At 35.2% G+C, this 19,534-nt stretch overlaps 1 protein-coding gene across 9 annotated transcripts in view; it reads left to right on the forward strand.

Moving 5' to 3' along the window:
* The window catches only part of Hipk (Homeodomain interacting protein kinase), a 143,156-nt gene that overhangs the window by 78,455 nt on the left and 45,167 nt on the right, over positions 1-19,534 (forward strand). For 8 of the 9 annotated variants that reach the window (XM_074255241.1, XM_074255233.1, XM_074255238.1 and 5 more), the window contains 4 exons: positions 1,965-2,057; positions 2,181-2,399; positions 4,007-4,597; positions 4,688-5,188. In XM_074255241.1, the coding sequence (XP_074111342.1) occupies positions 1,965-2,057; positions 2,181-2,399; positions 4,007-4,597; positions 4,688-5,188 (1,404 nt within the window). The remainder of the gene's footprint in view (positions 1-1,964; positions 2,058-2,180; positions 2,400-4,006; positions 4,598-4,687; positions 5,189-19,534) is intronic. The other variant, XM_074255235.1, reaches the window with a different exon arrangement.

Below are 19,534 nucleotides of genomic sequence, written 5' to 3' on the forward strand. Positions count from 1 at the left end.
GTGTGTGTAAACCACTCTAACTTTTAAACAGTTCAACCGATTTCATCGCGGTTGACGCCATTCGAAAGGAGTCAACTGAAATTTTGGATTTTCAATACGATTTGGAACAATTCGGGCCGATAGATTTTGAAAAATCTCAAAAAAACTGCAAAAAAATTTTTTTCAAATGTAGTTTTTTTTTTAATAACTATAAAACGGCTTTATCGATCGATTTAACACATCAATCAGCCCTTAACACTAAAAACCCACGTCGATCGCCGCCGAGCCGATCAAAATCGATTGATTTGTTCGTGAATTATCGTTGACGAAAAAAATCGAAAATAAGTGTTTTTTTTTTTTAATTACACCGAATTTTCCGGTCTGCTCAATTTGTGTTTAAAAGTATATCATATAATTTGGGAGACTGCGTCGATTGCTGCCAACAACGTGAAAATCGGTAGATTTGTTCGTGAGTTATCGGTGTCGAAACAAAACCGAAAAAAGTGTTTTTTCGGCATTACGCCGAAATTTCTACTTTGATCAGTTCGGTTCTAAAGAAATTTTATGATGCTTAACGAACTTAAATGAAGTGAGTACTTAGATGGGTGATCGCTTAGTCAGCTCTGGTTAGCATGTAGATCTCTACGCTCTTGGAGAGGGTACTACCAATTCGACAATCGATCAAGAAGAGTTTTTTTTATCGATGACCAGGGCCAGGAAGTTGGCACTTTTTCTTGGTTCAAAATTGAGGTTAAATATACGAATACTCATTTAAAAAACTGATAACGTCCTGGCCCTACATCGACGATGACTTAGCCCCGCTTGACTCTACTGGAACATGAGTTTTCTTTGTAGTTTCTCTCAAGGTCCGTAAGTAAATTATCGAAGAAAGAAAGGCCTTTGCATGGTCGTCATTTTTGTTCCTTTTTCTGTATAGTACTTACACTGATAGAAAAATATTCTTGATTCAAGAAACTTTTTTTCCTCGAAATTTGAACTCTTGAAACTAGATATAGATATATTTTCTTTAAGAATTTTTGTCTCTTGGTTCAAGATAGGCGATAACATTGATTCAAGATGTTACCGACTTGTCTTAAGAATAGCTTTTTTTGAGTTATTAATTTATTTACATAAGTTATTACATAATTTATTTACATAATTTATTAATAAGTTATTACTTATTTACAAGAAATAATTTTTTTTCGGTATAACAATTAAAGTCTATTTAGTTTTTGAAATATAATTTGATTAATTATTTTAAGTTTTATAAACGATAATATTGTTTTGGTTGAAAAACTAAATGTATCGATTGAAGATAATATAGCTCTTAAGCGAAGAAAATCTAAATCAAGACAAGAAATTCTTAAATCAAAATAATCATTTGTCTTCAGAAATAAATTCTTAGATCAAGAAAATATCTCTTGAGTCAACATAAATTTTTTATCAGTGTAGGTTTAACACTACAGTGTGAATATGTGAAGATGGCAGTCGCTAAATTTGTCCTAACTAAAATTTTCCTTTATGCGAAGATCTTCCTATCTTTAATATTCTATCTATGAACCTTAGCTTCCTCATGTCACTGTCCTAAAAGCCTAGGAAGAGGTGTGAGATAGAGCGAATGCGGTGCAGGAAGCACAAGTCAATCCACAGTCGCAATATATAGAGGCAAAAAAGTGTGAAGCGAATATGTGATGTTGAAAATGATTATTTAGAGAGTACAAATGTGTTTTGGAATGGTGAATGTAAACTCACGAAGCAACATAAAAAGACTCTCAGTTAGGAGAACATAACCTTTATAAAAAAAATATTAGATTAAGAGCGTTACTAAAAAGAAACTTTATAAAACACTGATGATAAAGTGATAAAAATAAAATCTAATTATTATAATAAACCGAAAGATGGATAAACCAACTTTGGCTTCGCTAATATTAGTAAGAAATACAAGAAGTCATCGATTATATTTATAAATTATCATATTTTTTCAGGTTGTGAAATGCTGGAAAAAAGGAACCAATGAAATTGTTGCTATCAAAATTCTCAAAAACCATCCTTCCTATGCTCGCCAAGGACAAATTGAGGTAATAAATAAAATCAATTCTTCATTTCTTGATATTTAATGTTAATAACTTATCTACTTTCAAAATCGATTAATAACAATTAATGACTTACACCATCTGAAATTTACTTTTTTTTCTTAATAGGTCTCAATTTTGTCACGTCTCAGTCAAGAAAATGCAGATGAATTCAATTTTGTACGTGCTTATGAATGTTTTCAGCATAAATCTCATACTTGTCTAGTATTTGAGATGTTAGAACAAAATCTTTACGATTTTCTTAAGCAAAATAAATTTTCACCCTTACCACTCAAGTACATAAGACCTATTCTTCAACAAGTTCTTACGGCTTTGCTCAAACTGAAGGTAAGTAAATAAAGTGACGGGGTTGCAACTAAAAAAGTATAAATGATTAAAGTATAGTATATTACACCCTTTGGAAAGGAAAATAAGAGAAGCCTCGGCCAACAATTACATGTGATCTGAAGTTTTCTGTTTTACTTTCCAAAGGCTGTATACTATTTTTTGTCCGACAAAGGCGGAAAGTGGTAACTTTGTTTAGCGCAGTGGGACGAAAGTTGCCACTTTCCGCCCGGAGGGCAAAAAAAATATTTTTACAGTTAAAACTACACGGAAAGAACAAAAAGACACTGCATATCCTCCCATATTATACTTCGTGACATCTGTGGTGAAAAAAAATTTTAGATAATAGCAAATATACTTCAAATTATACTAAATTATTTTTGGATTATACTCCTTGAAATCTCCAATTCAATTGAATAATTTTTCAATTACATTGAGACGTCACTTTTAAAATATTTCTTATAACATCTTGCCCATTTGCAAAATTTCTGAGTCCAACATACATGCTTTAAAAGAAAGTTATTTATCAAATAACTTTGCCAGAAAAATCATTGATTCAGTTGCAAAAAACTCTATTATTTTTTTAAAAAAAAAATTAAAAGCTACGTTTAATTAATGTATTGTAAAACGATGGATATCAAAATTTATGTTGCTCTGATTTGAAAAATGTTTTTATCGGTGTCGTCATGTAAGCTTTATTATTACTATTATTTAAATTGTTTGAATTTTGAAATATAATTCTGAAAAAAAATATTAATTTGTTTTAAATAATTTATTTTATAACCTGTGATATATCTAATATTTTTTTAATGTTTGATAATTAATTGTAGACTTTACTTTAAGACTCAAATTTTGCAACTTGTTGCTAAAAAAATCGAGCTAAAAAAATATTCAAGTTATGTCTTCATGTTTTGAATGATGTCATTCATTGCGGTATAGACTCAGAAATTTGGATTGCAATTTTATTATTAAAATTCTTAGCCTAACATTTTTAAGTTAAAAGAGTCTAAGAAAAGAAACAAAAATTTTTTAACTCAAAATCATCGGAAAAATTGTGGTTAAATGATCCTTAAATATTTTTTGTGTATGTAATAATTATTTAAAACAAAATTTGACTATCCTAATATTTAAAATACATAATAGATATGATGATGCTGAGTGCGCAGGCGCTAAAAAAAAAGCAGCAGAGTGATCGTGGGCATTATTTAAATTTCGACCGAGTATATTCAAATGTAATTCAAATCAATGTAATTTAAATCACACGAGATATTTTTTCGGATTATATGCCGTATTATCTTACGCGGTATAACCCGAAAAATTATTCGATTAAATCGGAAATTACACGGAGTATAATCCAAAAGTAATTTAGTATAATTTGGAGTATATTTGCTTTTATCTGAAATTTTTTTTCACCCCAGATATCACGGAGTATAATATAGGAGGATATGCAGTGTCTTTTTGTTTTTTCCGTGTACTTCTTTACAAAAAAAAAGTTTTTCTCCTAAAAATAAACATGTTGTTTTTTGTCACACATACCATGTATTTTCTCTCCTTAAGAATACGAAACGTTTTTTTAATTATGCAGTTTTTTTATTAATCAATTTTTACAGCAATTAGGTTTAATTCACGCGGATCTGAAACCAGAAAATATAATGTTGGTAGATCCAGTACGCCAGCCTTATCGTGTAAAAGTTATTGATTTTGGGTCTGCCTCTCACGTTTCAAAAGCAGTATGCAATACTTATTTGCAATCACGATACTATCGTGCCCCAGAAATAATTCTTGGTCTTCCTTTCTGCGAAGCGATAGACATGTGGTCCCTCGGCTGTGTTGTTGCTGAACTATTTCTTGGTTGGCCTCTCTATCCTGGAAGTTCTGAATACGATCAAATTCGATACATCAGCCAAACTCAGGGCTTACCTACGGAACATATGCTTAATAATGCTAGTAAAACTACCAAATTCTTCTATCGAGATATGGATAGTACGTATCCCTTTTGGCGATTAAAGACTCCTGAAGAACATGAAGCAGAAACAGGAATAAAATCAAAAGAAGCAAGAAAATATATTTTCAATTGTTTAGACGATATTGGCCAAGTTAACGTGCCGACTGATTTGGAAGGGGGTCAGTTACTTGCTGAAAAAGCTGATAGACGAGAATTTATTGATCTTTTGAAAAGAATGCTAACTATGGACCAGGTAGTAATATCTATTTCTCAATATATCTATATTTGTTTGAGTTCTATGCTTAGCAATATTAAAAGAAACATTTTAACTGCGTTTAAATTTCAGGAACGGCGTATAACACCCGGTGAAGCATTAAATCATGCATTCGTCACACTAGCACACTTGGTAGATTATGCTCACTGCAATAACGTGAAAGCTTCCGTACAAATGATGGAAGTTTGTAGAAGAGCAGGTGATTTTACCACAAGCCCAACTCATCATCAACCTCCGTCAGCACCTCAACCACCCCCAACTTCTCTAGTAGCAAATTTCGTTCCAACTACAAATGGTAGCGCAGTTACTCTTACATTCAACAATCAACTCACAAATCAAGTACAGCGATTAGTTCGAGAGCACCGGAGTGCTCAAACAGGTTATGATAATTTATATCAGATATACAGTAACAGTAGTCGAAGGGCCACGCAATATAGTGGATCAACTAATGGGTCTAATAATGGAAGAAGTGGGGTTCATGATTTTTCACATCAACTTGTACCAGGAATTTTATGTCCACCTCCTGGATACCAGACGATGGCGAGTCCGACAAAACATGTAGTGGTAACTCAGGTATAAATTCATTACACAATTATTTTCTAGATTTTTTTTTGTACATCTCAGATACAAAATACCCAGAATACATTAAGTGCGATCACTAGAAAAAAAAATTAGAAAAACGGTTGACCCTAAAGGCCATCCCTGCAACTTCCCACTACTTTCGTAATGAAGCGCTCGAAATTGTACTTATTATGTTTTTGAGCTCTTCGAGCTCAAAAATCTAATTTTCGTGTAGTTTCGAGCTCTCCGAGCTCAAAAGTTTGATACGAGTTCAATAAATCACTACTTTTTAAATTTTCAAACCGCAATAACTTTTGAATGAATGAACCGATTTTCACGCGGTTAGCGGCATTCGACAGAGTTTTTTAAATTCTATGATATACTTTCAAACACAAATTGATTAGATCGAAAATTTCGGTGTAATTCGGAAAAAACACTTTTAGTCGATTTTTTTCGTCGACGATAACTCACGAACGCATCAACCGATTTTGACCGGCTTGGTGGCAATCGACGTGGTTTTTCGATGTTAAAAGCTGATTAGGTTTTGGAATTGATCGGTAAAGCCGTTTTAATGTTATTAAAAATAAAACGCTATTTTTGAATATAAAAATTTCCAGAACTTTTGAATGAATCAACTGACACTCCCGCGGTCAGCGGCAATCGGAGTAATTTTTTTAATTTCTGTAGAAGGTCAAAATTTCAGTGACAAAGCAGTTTTTGAGCTCTTTAGAATCTGAAAAAAAAAATTTCTATTATATTGAGCTTGATTTTTACGCAGTTAGCAGTGATCGATGTAGTTTTTTAAGCCCCATAAAAAATTAAGAACGATAAAAATTGATTTGATCGATAATTTCGAAGTTATTACAAAAAAAACACTTTTTTCGATTTTTTTCGTCAACGATATCTCACGAACGAATCAACCGATTTTGACGCACTTGAGCTTGATCGACGTAGTTTTTCAAGGTTAAGAGCTGATTAGTTTTTGGTATTGATCAATCTAGCCGTTTAAAAGGGGAAAGGGGGAGCATTCATCTAATACACTTGTCAATAAAGATATTAATATATAATCAATCATGTTACTACTTTCTTTTGAAAAAAAAAAAAAAACTTAATTTAATTTAAAGTTATAAATATATTGTAAATTAACTCTGATTTTAAAAATAAAAAAAAAAAAATGAAACAATAATCATAAAATGCGTAGAAAAAAAGATTAAGAATAAAATCTGTTTGTGTATTTTTTCAAATAATTTTTTGTTCAATAATGAATTTATTTATTTGAAAATATCTATCACACTAACAAATATTTCTCGTTTTTTTTTCTTTTAATTTAAATATTAAACAAGTATCATTTCATTAAAATAAATATTCATTTTCTGTAACTAATTTAATTTCAACCTAAAATCATTGACACATAACAAAACAGATACATTCATAACAATCACAAGTAAGGTTAGCCTTGTACAAATAAGCAATAGAATGAGCGCGACTACCGATTTTCGGACTTTCTGCCGCCTCGTGTCTTGTTGTCAGTGCATGAATACATTTTTTCAGCTCCCCGTCGTAGAGCGCATGCGTGACTCGACTACGGCATAAATTTGAGGCTTTCTGCCGTAAAATCGCAGCAAGAACCCCGTACTTTCGACTAGCGTAGTAAGAAAACTTTTTAAATTACGCGTCTTCAAATAACTAAGTTCTGAGTGGAATTTGAAAAAGAACTTCACGAAGAAATTAAATGAATAATAATAACTATATCTATAGACATTCAAAATTCCCATTATTCCTAATAATATATAAAATTTTGAATTCGGGACAAAAAATATTTTAACTTATTTTCACTCTAAAAATGTTTAAGATCTCCATATACCGGATCTCGAAATTGAAAAAAAAAAAAAAATTATTAAGAAAAAACCCGTGGATTTAAAAAAAAATATGTAACGGATTCCAGTTGTAAATTCAAATATTTATAAATGTTCAAAAGCTTATAGTTTGGTCACAAGTGGACCAAATGACACCTTTTTTTCTTCAATTTCTTCTCTCTTTCTACTTATTTTTGTGCCTTTTACAAATAAAAATTGAAATTTAATTTTTTATTCTCAATTATTCATCTTATATTTCTATTTTCAATTTAAAGATTTGGTGATTGTTTTTTTTGACAGTCACTATAGCTCGGGGTGTGAAATTATCATTAGATTATTTTCTACTTAGTGGATATTATTTTTTTTTTTTTTAGAATAAATCTAAAGCAAAAAAATTTTTCAAAATATTTTTTTTAAAAATGTTAATTTTTGGATAAAAAATTTGGAAAACGGTTGACCTTAAAGGCCATCCCTGCAACTTCCCGCTAACTTCAGTTATTACGCGCTTGCCATTTTGCCGCTTTTGCGATGTTTTTGAGCTCTTCGAGTTCAAAAATTTATTGTAATATTTTGAGCTCTCCAAGCTCAAAAATAAGCTGTTTGATACTTTAGAGCTCTTCGAGCCCAGAAGTCTAATAAAAGTTTGATGAAAAACGATTTTTTTCATTTTCAAACTGCTATAACTTTAAATTTTAATAAACCGATTTTCACGCGGTTTGCAGCAATCGATGCAGTTTTTTAAGTATTATGAAAAATATGTTGATATAAATTGATCATATGTAAGATTTTAGAGTTTTTTGTTAAAAAATTCCATTTATTTGATTTTTTCGATTTCTTTCGTTCACGATATCTCCCGAACGAATGAACCGATTTTGACGCGGTTGACGGTGATCGACGTCGTTTTTTAAGGTTGAGATCTAATTAGTTTTTGGAATCGATCAGTAGAGCCGTTTAAAAGTTATTCCAAAAAAACTACTTTGAAAAAAAATTTTTTTGCAGTTTTTTTTAGATTTCTTGGAATCTACCTGTCCGAATCGGTTCAAATTTTAAGGAAATCTGAGTTTGGTGGAACCTAATCGAATGCCACCAACCGCGTTTCGATCGGTAGAGCCGTTCAAAAGTTATAAGAGGGTCACACACACACACACACACACACACACACACACACACACACACACACACACACACACACACACAGCATCGCGGGAGTAGTCAGGGAAGCTTCCTGAGACCTGAAAACATCTGATGAAAACTCGATTTTGGCAAAACGGGGTGTAAACAATTACTTCCCGATTTTTGAAAATCTTCGATTTTCTTCGCGGAAAGTTAAAAATATTTTACAAGTAGAAATGGTATATTACACACCGAGGGAAGTAAAGTAAGAAATGTCTCAGATCAGATGTAATTGTTGGCCGAGGCGAAGCCGAGGTCAACAAATATGTTATCTGAGGATTTCTTATTTACTTCCCGAGGAGTGTATGCTATTTTTTTGCTCGACGAAGGCAGAAAGTGGCAACTTCGTTTAGCGCAGCGGGCCGAAAGTTGACAATTTTACCTGTGTGTGTGTGTGTGTGTGTGTGTGTAAACCACTCTAACTTTTAAACAGTTCAACCGATTTCATCGCGGTTGACGCCATTCGAAAGGAGTCAACTGAAATTTTGGATTTTCAATACGATTTGGAACAATTCGGGCCGATAGATTTTGAAAAATCTCAAAAAAACTGCAAAAAAATTTTTTTCAAATGTAGTTTTTTTTTTAATAACTATAAAACGGCTTTATCGATCGATTTAACACATCAATCAGCCCTTAACACTAAAAACCCACGTCGATCGCCGCCGATCCGATCAAAATCGATTGATTTGTTCGTGAATTATCGTTGACGAAAAAATCGAAAATAAGTGTTTTTTTTTAATTACACCGAATTTTCCGGTCTGCTCAATTTGTGTTTAAAAGTATATCATATAATTTGGGAGACTGCGTCGATTGCTGCCAACAACGTGAAAATCGGTAGATTTGTTCGTGAGTTATCGGTGTCGAAACAAAACCGAAAAAAGTGTTTTTCGGCATTACGCCGAAATTTCTACTTTGATCAGTTCGGTTCTAAAGAAATTTTATGATGCTTAACGAACTTAAATGAAGTGAGTACTTAGATGGGTGATCGCTTAGTCAGCTCTGGTTAGCATGTAGATCTCTACGCTCTTGGAGAGGGTACTACCAATTCGACAATCGATCAAGAAGAGTTTTTTTATCGATGACCAGGGCCAGGAAGTTGGCACTTTTTCTTGGTTCAAAATTGAGGTTAAATATACGAATACTCATTTAAAAACTGATAACGTCCTGGCCCTACATCGACGATGACTTAGCCCCGCTTGACTCTACTGGAACATGAGTTTTCTTTGTAGTTTCTCTCAAGGTCCGTAAGTAAATTATCGAAGAAAGAAAGGCCTTTGCATGGTCGTCATTTTTGTTCCTTTTTCTGTATAGTACTTACACTGATAGAAAAATATTCTTGATTCAAGAAACTTTTTTCCTCGAAATTTGAACTCTTGAAACTAGATATAGATATATTTTCTTTAAGAATTTTTGTCTCTTGGTTCAAGATAGGCGATAACATTGATTCAAGATGTTACCGACTTGTCTTAAGAATAGCTTTTTTTGAGTTATTAATTTATTTACATAAGTTATTACATAATTTATTTACATAATTTATTAATAAGTTATTACTTATTTACAAGAAATAATTTTTTTTCGGTATAACAATTAAAGTCTATTTAGTTTTTGAAATATAATTTGATTAATTATTTTAAGTTTTATAAACGATAATATTGTTTTGGTTGAAAAACTAAATGTATCGATTGAAGATAATATAGCTCTTAAGCGAAGAAAATCTAAATCAAGACAAGAAATTCTTAAGTCAAAATAATCATTTGTCTTCCGAAATAAATTCTTAGATCAAGAAAATATCTCTTGAGTCAACATAAATTTTTTATCAGTGTAGGTTTAACACTACAGTGTGAATATGTGAAGTTTGAAGAACTGCGTCGAATGCCGCTAACCGCGTGAAAATCGGTTCATTCATTCAAAAGTTATTGCGGTTTGAAAATTAAAAAAATAGTGATTTATTGAACTCCTATCAAACTTTTGAGCTCGGAGAGCTCAAAACTATACGAAAATTAGAATTTTGAGCTCGAAGAGCTTAAAAACGAAATCTGTGCAATTTTGAGCGCTTAATTACGAAAGTAGCGGGACGGTGCAGGGATGGCCTTCAGGGTCAACCGTTTTCCTAATTTTTTTTTTTTTTTTTATTAGAGTAAATCCAAAATAGAGAATTTTTTTAAAAAATTTTAATTTTTGAATAACCAACAATTGCGAAAAATTTCAATTTTAGAATAAAAAAATGTGAAAAACGTCAAGTGTTGGATAAAAAAAAAAATTTTGAAAAAGTATTGAAAAATTCATATTTTAAAAAAATTTTTTTTAATTATCCATTTTTATCCATAGAATACGAAACAAATTACCAAAAATTGATAGGCTAAGTGGATGAATTTTATTGCCGATTTTCTATTAGAGCAAAATTTAAGTTAACATTTAAATTGCGACAACTAATTTACTTTTAAAAACGTGAAACTAATCAATTACGTACGATTCTCATATATATTAAAACTTTGTGCAGTGAAAATATGTGAACTTAGCTGAATTTAGAATAGAATTATTTTTTTTTCCAAAATCTAAATTTTTGAAAAAAAAAACCATTTTTCTGAGGTTAATATTATTATTATTTATTTTTAATTTTTAAATGTCAACTTTCCATAAAATTTGTTTTTTATTAATTTGAATTTTTGTGCCTAAGAACTACAAGATGGCAAAAAATATAATAATAATCAACAAGATGATAAGTATAATAATGCAAGTATTTTGAATTTCAACAAAATCCGTAGTATGATCCCGAACCGATACACGGCATCCCTATGAGAGAAGCTGTTGAGTATTTACCTAAATTAGCCTACCACCACGCCATCTTATGGTCCGTTTATGTCAACTTACCTCTCCGCGGGACCGCGGGGGCTTGATTTATCACGTGATCATCTGTAAGCGCGGCAACTGCCGCGTCTCTCGTCATAGCGGCGCTCATCAGTAAGGACTCCACCGGGATGCCGTGTATCGGTTCGGGATCATAATACATATTTTGTTGTAATTCAAAATACTTGCATTATGTCCCCTGTAGCCGATACACGGCATCCCTATGAGAGACTTGTTTGGTTTCTACTGGTGATCACTCAACGCTATGTGAGGCTGAAAAAAGCTCGAATTATTAATATGAATAATATCAAGGGCAAAATGTGGAAAAATTTTCGTTTCTTTACTTTCCTTTATTGCTATGACTAAGGATACATATTTTTATTAATTAGAGCACCTTTGGCTTATAACTTTAATGTGCTGAACTGAAACTCTTATATAAATATAAATATATTAATTTGTTACGTGCTTAAACGGTAGACAGGGCGTCTTGAGTACCTCAAGTATGCTTATTAGTTTGTAAGTTCACTGCCTTGAAGTTCTTTAACAGTAGACCAGGGTTGTCTTTTTGCTTGGCCACAACCTGGCAGCAGTAGTGGTTCCAAAAGGTCTCGGAACATCTCCAATTTCCCCGTTCAAGAATCTCCTGAAGAGGGGGATTATCTCAACAACCTCGGGAGGCCACTGCTGATCGGACGCTTCCTGGAGTAGCGTCTACTCCCACTGCTTTCAGAACCGACTTAATCCAGCCTGTTATCACAGTGCGTGAAGCTGCCTTGACTGGACCAGTCAGAGTGATAAATAGCTCCTCTAGCTCTGTTCCCTGCCTTCTCTCTTCCGATTTCTTTAGTAGAGCTCTTACCCAGGTAACCGGACATAATCGTATGTTCTCGTTTTTCGAAATCTTCCAACCAGATTAACGAAAAGATGCTCGATCGTTCTTTGAACCGAAGGCTGGCCAGAGAATAATCTCATCCCCAAGATTGTCTAAGTGATCCGGCGAAATCTTCAGTAGAGTTAGGTCATGAATGCGACGACCTGAGGCCAACAGAAGTAATGAGGCCGTGCGTCTCGAGATTTCGAAGAAAGTGAGCTGTAGTGGGCTCGTTGACAGCCAATCATACAGGATCTGTGCATCCCAAATCGGAGCATGATCTTCTCTTGGTCGTGATAACGATATTCCTTTTAATACCTGCCTGACTAGGAAATCTGATGACAAGCTCGTGAAATTACCGCCGGAGCAGAATGTTGATATTGCAGACTTGTGGACCAAGATAGTGCTGGGTACTAGCTTGTCCTTGATGCACAGACTTGCGAGGAACCTAGCTAGTTCGTGTCCCCTAGGAGCACCCGGGTTAACACCTGTCTCACTGCATCACTCAAGCCACCTGCGAATGGGAGCTCTATAAGTCTCGAGAGTTGACTGTCTCCAGCTGTCTTTTATTAATTCTTTCTCTTCTTGGGACCAGTTTCTGGCCTGGTTTCCCCACACCCAATCCTCCACGCTTGTAGAGTAAGTCTTTCTATCTCCGGCGGAGGTAGGTTGGTTGCTAGATCTACCAGGACCGACTCCAGTCTCTCTATGGTTATCGGAGGCTCCAGGCTCCGACTAGCTAAACCCGACATCCAGAATGTCTTCTCCCACTTGGGGGCGATTATGGGAAATTCTCCCTGATATGAGTTGAGATGTGCTAGAACTCTGAGCATGAGATTGGGCGGTGGAAATATTCAAGCTCGTTTGTACACCCACGGGCGGCTGAAGGCGTCTACATAGCAAGCGGATTGATCTCTGCAGTCGATCGAGACATAGGTCTTGACCACTCTTGATCTTCTTGAAGCAAAGAGATCTATTTCGGGTTCTTCCCACCCTCTGAATATTTCTCTTGTTGCTGACGAGCGCAGATGCCATTCTGGGAGGCTTGCTTTTCGAGACAGGCGGTCTGCAATGCCGTTGTAACGACCTGGTAGGTAAAAGGTAGACAGGGTTATGTTCTGATTGTCTACAAGAGCAAGGAGTTCGTAGGTTAAGTCGAGCAAATCGATGCACTTGGTTTCGCCCTCCTTTCGAATATAGGCGACTACTGTCTGGTTGTCCGATTGTATCAGAATGTAGGCATTTTGAAGCTTCTGAGAGTGCTTCCGTATTGCCTGTATCACTGCAAATAGTTCTTTCTTGTTCGAGTGCCAGTATTGTTGGGACCTCGACCAAGAACCTACCATCAGGATCTCGTGAGAAAGTTCGTGACCGACCCTTTGTGCAGTGGTGAGCTCAGGGCCGCTGCTCCCTGCCACCACTCTAGCTCTGTCACAATCTCCTTGCTGATTGTCAGCTGTTCGCGCGGACGTCCCTGGCTGAACTGGTTGCTCCTCCTTTTGAGTTGACGACAGTGAAGACGACCCCGGAATGTTACGAAGGTCGCAAAATTTAGGCATCCTAGAAGCTGTTGGGACTGCTTTAGCGAGCAGGTTCCCTGCTGTTTGATCTCTTGGCATAGAGCTATTATTTTTTGAGTTTTCTTCTCCGGAAGACTCATCCTGTTTTCCCTCGTGTCCCACGTGATCCCCAGGAACTCGAGGATCTGACTGGGCTCCAGAACACTTTTGTTGAAGTTTAGCTTCCAACCTAAGCTCTCCAGCAGTCTTATCGCCGTCTTTATTTGCGTCGTCAGGCGCTCCCTGTCCTGATTTACGATCAAGAAGTCGTCTATGTACACAACCATCCTCATGCCTAGTGAACGAAGGATTTCCGCAATCCAGTTCGTTATTATCACGAAAGCATGGGATGCAGATGAGAGGCCAAAGGGCAAGCACGTCATCTGTAATAGCTCCTTGCCGAATATGAGGCGAAGGAAGCATCGATGCGATAGTGCCACCAGGATATGAAAATACGCCGGGGACATATCGATTCGGACCATCTAGTCTCCGGGTTGCAGGAAGTCTGGAATGTGAAGATACGAAATTAAACTGAACTCTAGTCTCTTTATGAACCTGTTGAGGTGGCGTAAGTCGAAGATTGGTCTCCATGACCCGTCTGATTTTTTTACCAGGAACATCTGGGAAATAAAGCTTGGACCTAGATCCTTGGAGGACTCCAGGATACCTTGAGCCTTGAGCAGCTCGATCTGCTCCCCCATCTCGCTTGAGTCGGTTGTCTTGAACTTGGAAGATTGCCAATGAGGATTTAGGCTTGGCTTGTCTGCAAACGGAATGTGATAACCTGAAATCATCTTGAGTATTACTTCGGGGGCTCCCAGCTCTTGCCATTTGCCCAAAAATTTGACGAGCTGGCCTCCAGAAAATATTTGAGGATTCATATAGTCATTTTTCGGATTTCCTGCGAAAGGAATGCGTACTTTTGGCTCTAGAAAAGTCCTGCTTGGGCTTAAAGTTAGAGTTTTTACCTGGTTGATGAGGTGTTGCGCTGCTTCTAGCCTGAAAACTCTGTTTTGAGGGAGGTTGGAATCTTGGTCTTGATGAGGGCTGAAAAGATCGGCTCGTGCTGCTTTGGGGGGTTTCTCTCCTCTGGAATGCCTTTTTCGGTATTAAGCTTGGTGGAAGGCTTAGCAATGATTGTGCTCCCCCTAGAGAAGTTATTAGTGACGTCAGCTCTTCCTTCGCAAAGAGGAACTCGGGGCTTGGTGGAATCTTCTTCAGGGCCACCCGGACATTTTTTACTGGGATTTCTGCCAAGATTCGTTCTCTTCTGTTTTCTATGCATTCAGCTCTATTTCCACAGATTACCTGCAAAACTTGTTCAAAATTATTAAAAATTGTTGAACCTGCACCGAAATTGTCAGTTACTACCTTGGTGAGGTCCTATTTAGTGAGGACTGCCTGGTTCTCAATTATCCAGTTAATAAGGTCAGCCATAATATACTTAATATTATCTCTTTGAACTGGGAGGACATGAGTCAGTCCAGCCATGACTTGATTCGCGGATAAAAAGGTGCCCTTACCTTTATCAAGATAGCATAATTCATTGTTAACTTTGAGCTCTGTGAAACCAGGGGTACGTACCAATTTTTTGAGCACCTCTGAGTATCTCACCTCCTTCCATTCACTGGACTCGAAGTGTTGTAAAAAGTTAACTTGACTCACTCGTTCCTCTGTTGTCACCTGAGAGATTTTCTTCTCGTCAATAATAGTCGATCATTCGCCTAGCTCTCGTAGTGGGGTCGACTGGGGCTCTTCGTTCTGCGTAGGTATAACCTGCGGTCCCTGGGGCAAAAAACGAGGCATAAGATTAGTGAGAAAACTTAACTGACTCCTCATGCCTTCTACGTCTTCCTCTAAACGTGTCTTTTTTGCCGGATGACCTTCGCCGGGCTTCTCACCGACTTCACTCATTGCTTCGTCTGGTTTAACAAAAATAATAAATACACTTAACAACACTGTTTTCGGTTTAAATAATAAATTGCTTCGTAATAATTACGCTTAAAAATAATGTTTTCGCTTTAAGTAATAGGCACCGGAAAAAAGGCGTGTGTCAAGATGGCGAAAACTCAACGCTATGACGAGAGACGCGGCAGTTGCCGCGCTTACAGGTGATCACGTGATAAATCAAGCCCCCGCGGTCCCGCGGGGAGGTAAGTTGACATGAAAGGACCATAAGATGGCGTGGTGGTAGGCGAATTTAGGTAAATACTCAACAGCTTCTCTCATAAGGATGCCGTGTATCGGCTATAGGGGACATAATATTAATATTTAATATTATCATAGGTATCAATAGTGCTATGATATGCTATAATAGGTATCAATCTAAGACTTTTCACGACAAGTGGTTATATAGTAAAGCGATATATATTGGAAATTTTAATTTATCATATATTAATTAAAAAAATTAATTAAGTATGAAATAATATAAATTATTCTATTATATGGAAGAGAAATAACATAAAATAAAGAAGAGAAATAAAATAACTTCTCAAATGTTAGGACTAATTGAAATTTCAAATTTCTATAAACAATTCTGTAAATTTGAAGTAGAGTAAAAGATTGTGAAATGATAAAGTAAAATTACATTTTTAATATAATTACTTAGAATTTATTAAGAAACTTGAATAAAAAAAAAAAAAATTAGTACAAACGATAAAACTATTAATAATTTAATTTGTTTGAAGACAATTATTTAATTTATTAAATTTTAACTGTTAATAAATATTTATTAAATCCTATGATGTTAAAAAATTATTTATTAACAGTTAATAAAGCTTATTAAATATAAACAAATCCTTCTATCAGTGTAGAATTGATAAGAAATATTTATTTTTAATATCGTCAGACTGAGTGAACAGTAGGACCTCAGGGTCTAATGTAGGTGCTAGTCGGACTACTGGCTCTAAATAGGTTTTATTTCGGTCTACTGGGCTCTAAACGGGCTCTATTCTGAACTAAAGGGAGCAATATCGGCTTTAAATTTCGACTCTGGTCGATGTGTTTTTTCAGAGTTACGTCGAAATAACTAATTTGATCATTTTAAAATTGAATGTTCTTCACGAGGCTTTAAAAACTGCATCGAATGCCGTAAACCATGTGAAAATCGGTTGATTCATTCAAAAGTTGTTCCGGTTTGAAAATTAGTGTTTTATTGAATTCCTATCAAACTTTTGAGCTCAAAACAACACGAAAATTATATTTTTGAGCTCGAAAAGCTCAAAAACGTAATGAGTGAAATTTTGAGCTCTTAAGTATGGAATTAGCGGGCAGTTGCAGGGATGGCCTTTTAGGGATAACTGTGTTCCTAATTTTTTTTTCATTCACTTCAGTATAACTCAGAGTAATAGTCTATTATAAATTACCGTCTAATACAATGTAATTTTATTAAAAAATGAGTGAATTCATTAACAGTTACCGTGTTGTGCCCTTTTATCATGCATTTTGTGTGTATTTAGTCGACAGTAGACCAATACAGAAGCTTGTTACTTTTTATCATGGTTTTTGTGTGTTTTTATTCGTCATTAGATAGACACAGAAGCTTGTTGCCGTGTTAGTCTCTTCTATCATGGATTTTGTGACCAATTTATTAGGAAAACTGCAGTTAAACTGTCATCGGTTGAATTGTCTTGCGTTTGAGATGTTCTTTGGTTGAATTGTCCTTCGGTTAAGTGTCGCGGTTGAAATGTCGTCGGTTGACTTGTCGCAACACCCACATACATGCATACATACATACTAAGGTGGATCAAAAAAATCTATTTTTTTTTTTAACTTTCGACATTGAAAAGTTGATTCTCAGGCACATCTAGAAAATGCTCACCAAATTTGAGCACTTAATATTATGACTCTTATGAAAAAGATCATATACTCCCTAGATTTTTAGTTCTTGACCTAAAAAAAAATATCTGACATAAATAAGTTCTCAATTACCAAATTTAACCGTGCCCAAATCGAGTCACATTTCCCATTCATATAACATCGGAAGTTGGAACTTTTTGGAATTAATTTTTTTGTATGAAATTGAATGCTTTACAAAAAAAGTTCTTTTATAATTTTTCGATAGTCAATCCTTTAAAAGTGATTTGTGGCTTAAGTTGTGTTTATAGTTATCATCACAGTTTTTCAGTCTTGCTATGAAGTCTCATGTGTTGTAGCCATTTAATTCATCTATAAATGTTCCAAAAATTTCATTAAAAAGATTAATAGTTACAGTAACGTTAACAATCCGATGTATCGAATACATTCTTAATATTATTGCCGCTCATTTGTATTTTTTCTGTCTCTATTCACATTTATTTATTTAGCAATTTTCAGTCGCATCATGATAAGTATTTTTATTTTTATGAATAATTTGCACTAAATATTGTTTTTGTTCTTTTCCATGAATTAAAATATTGATGTATTCTTGAGTTAATCAAAGCGCTCTACTACAATTGTAAATTAGTAACGATGATAAATTAAAAGATAAATATTTTAATAATTCACCACCAAAATTTTAATCAATTTACTTTATCGTTTTTGAGCAATTAATTTTCAAAATTGTATATTTTACATGCAGAGGTTTAGAGAGATGGTAAAGTTACTAGGAAATTTTCCGTACCATTCGAGTGATACAAATAATTTCATACTAACTTCACCATCTCTCTATACATTTGCGTGTAAATAATGCCATTTCGGAAATTGCTGGGTTAGGAAGAAGTCCGTGTCCCCGTGTTTCCGAGAAAGCCAGACGGTTATGTTCGGAATCATGTGCGCTGTCCATCTACCTTTATCCCCGGTTGTTTATCGGTCCTGCCACGCATGTAACGTTTCTTTCTCTATCTTCGCTCGTGCCTCCTTGGAGTAATCACCATTTATTTTGGCGTCAAAGATTTTTGCCCTCGTGAATGCTAGTAAGTCAATTGGTGTGGCTCCTGCTATGACCAATACGGCTGCTTCTGAAACCGTGCGGTGAGCACAGGTGATTCTGAGCGCTTCTCATCATTGCACTACCGCTATCTTGCTCCGGTAGGTCTTCTGTTTAAGGAGATCTGCCCATATCTCCGCTCCGTAGAGTAATATCGTGACTACCTCTAGAAGCACTCTCCTTTTTCTGGTTCGTAGTCCCACCGTGTTGGTCATGATTTTCGACAGGTTGGATATTGTTTTGTTAGCTTTTTGTAAGCTTTTTCTTGAACTTTGAGTTTAAATAAAAAACCTAAAATAAACAATTGCTACTAATGCTCAGTATTACTTAACATTTGATTAGAATCAAAATAAAATAAACCGACTAGTTTAAGTAAAAATGAAAAAAAAGCTTCTTCCAATCTTTGAGTTTCAATAATAAAAAAATTAAAATAAATAATTGGCATAAATGTGTAACCGTGGGGTTTTCCCAGGTCCAGTTAGCTACCCCTTTCCTCTTTAGAAAGGGCGCCACTGGGATTTTAGACACGGTGTCCCAGAAACCGGAGGAGCATGAGAAGGAAAGGACAGGGTCGTGAGAAGTCCGAGAAAGGCTGAAAATAAGACTGAGAAAATTATTAGAAAATATAAATGATTTATTCAATCAATCTACAAACTTAACAATTTCCTTAAAACTAACTTAATTGTGAGAACCTCTCACCTACGTTGACCCTTGCCAATTTATTCTTACAACTTAAACTAACTTAATCGTGAGAACCTCTCACCTACGTTGGCCCTTGCCAATTCTTCTTACAAATAAATAACCAATTTTCTTAACCTCGTCACTCCGACGGAATATCCCAATATCTTAATTTCCTCGTCAACCTGACGGAATACCATACAATACCAACTAATTACCTCGTCAACCTGACGGAATACCAATTAACATAATTTACCTCGTCAACCTGACGGAATACCAGTTAAAACCTATTCCCGACTGCGCCCCCGACTCGGGCGTCTACGCAGCGGTTTCCTAACTTAATCCGTTGTACCCCCGACTCGGGCGTCTATACAACGTTTCTAAATACTCACTAAATTCCATACAAAATCGTCCACCGGACGCTAACTTAATACACACCTTCTCTAATTACTCAAATTTCTTCGAATT

The sequence above is a fragment of the Cotesia typhae genome, unplaced genomic scaffold (assembly GCF_013202065.1).
Source record: "Cotesia typhae breed Kobodo isofemale line unplaced genomic scaffold, CoteBio_Ctyphae scaffold_13, whole genome shotgun sequence".
In the NCBI taxonomy this organism is placed as follows: Eukaryota; Metazoa; Arthropoda; class Insecta; order Hymenoptera; family Braconidae; genus Cotesia; species Cotesia typhae.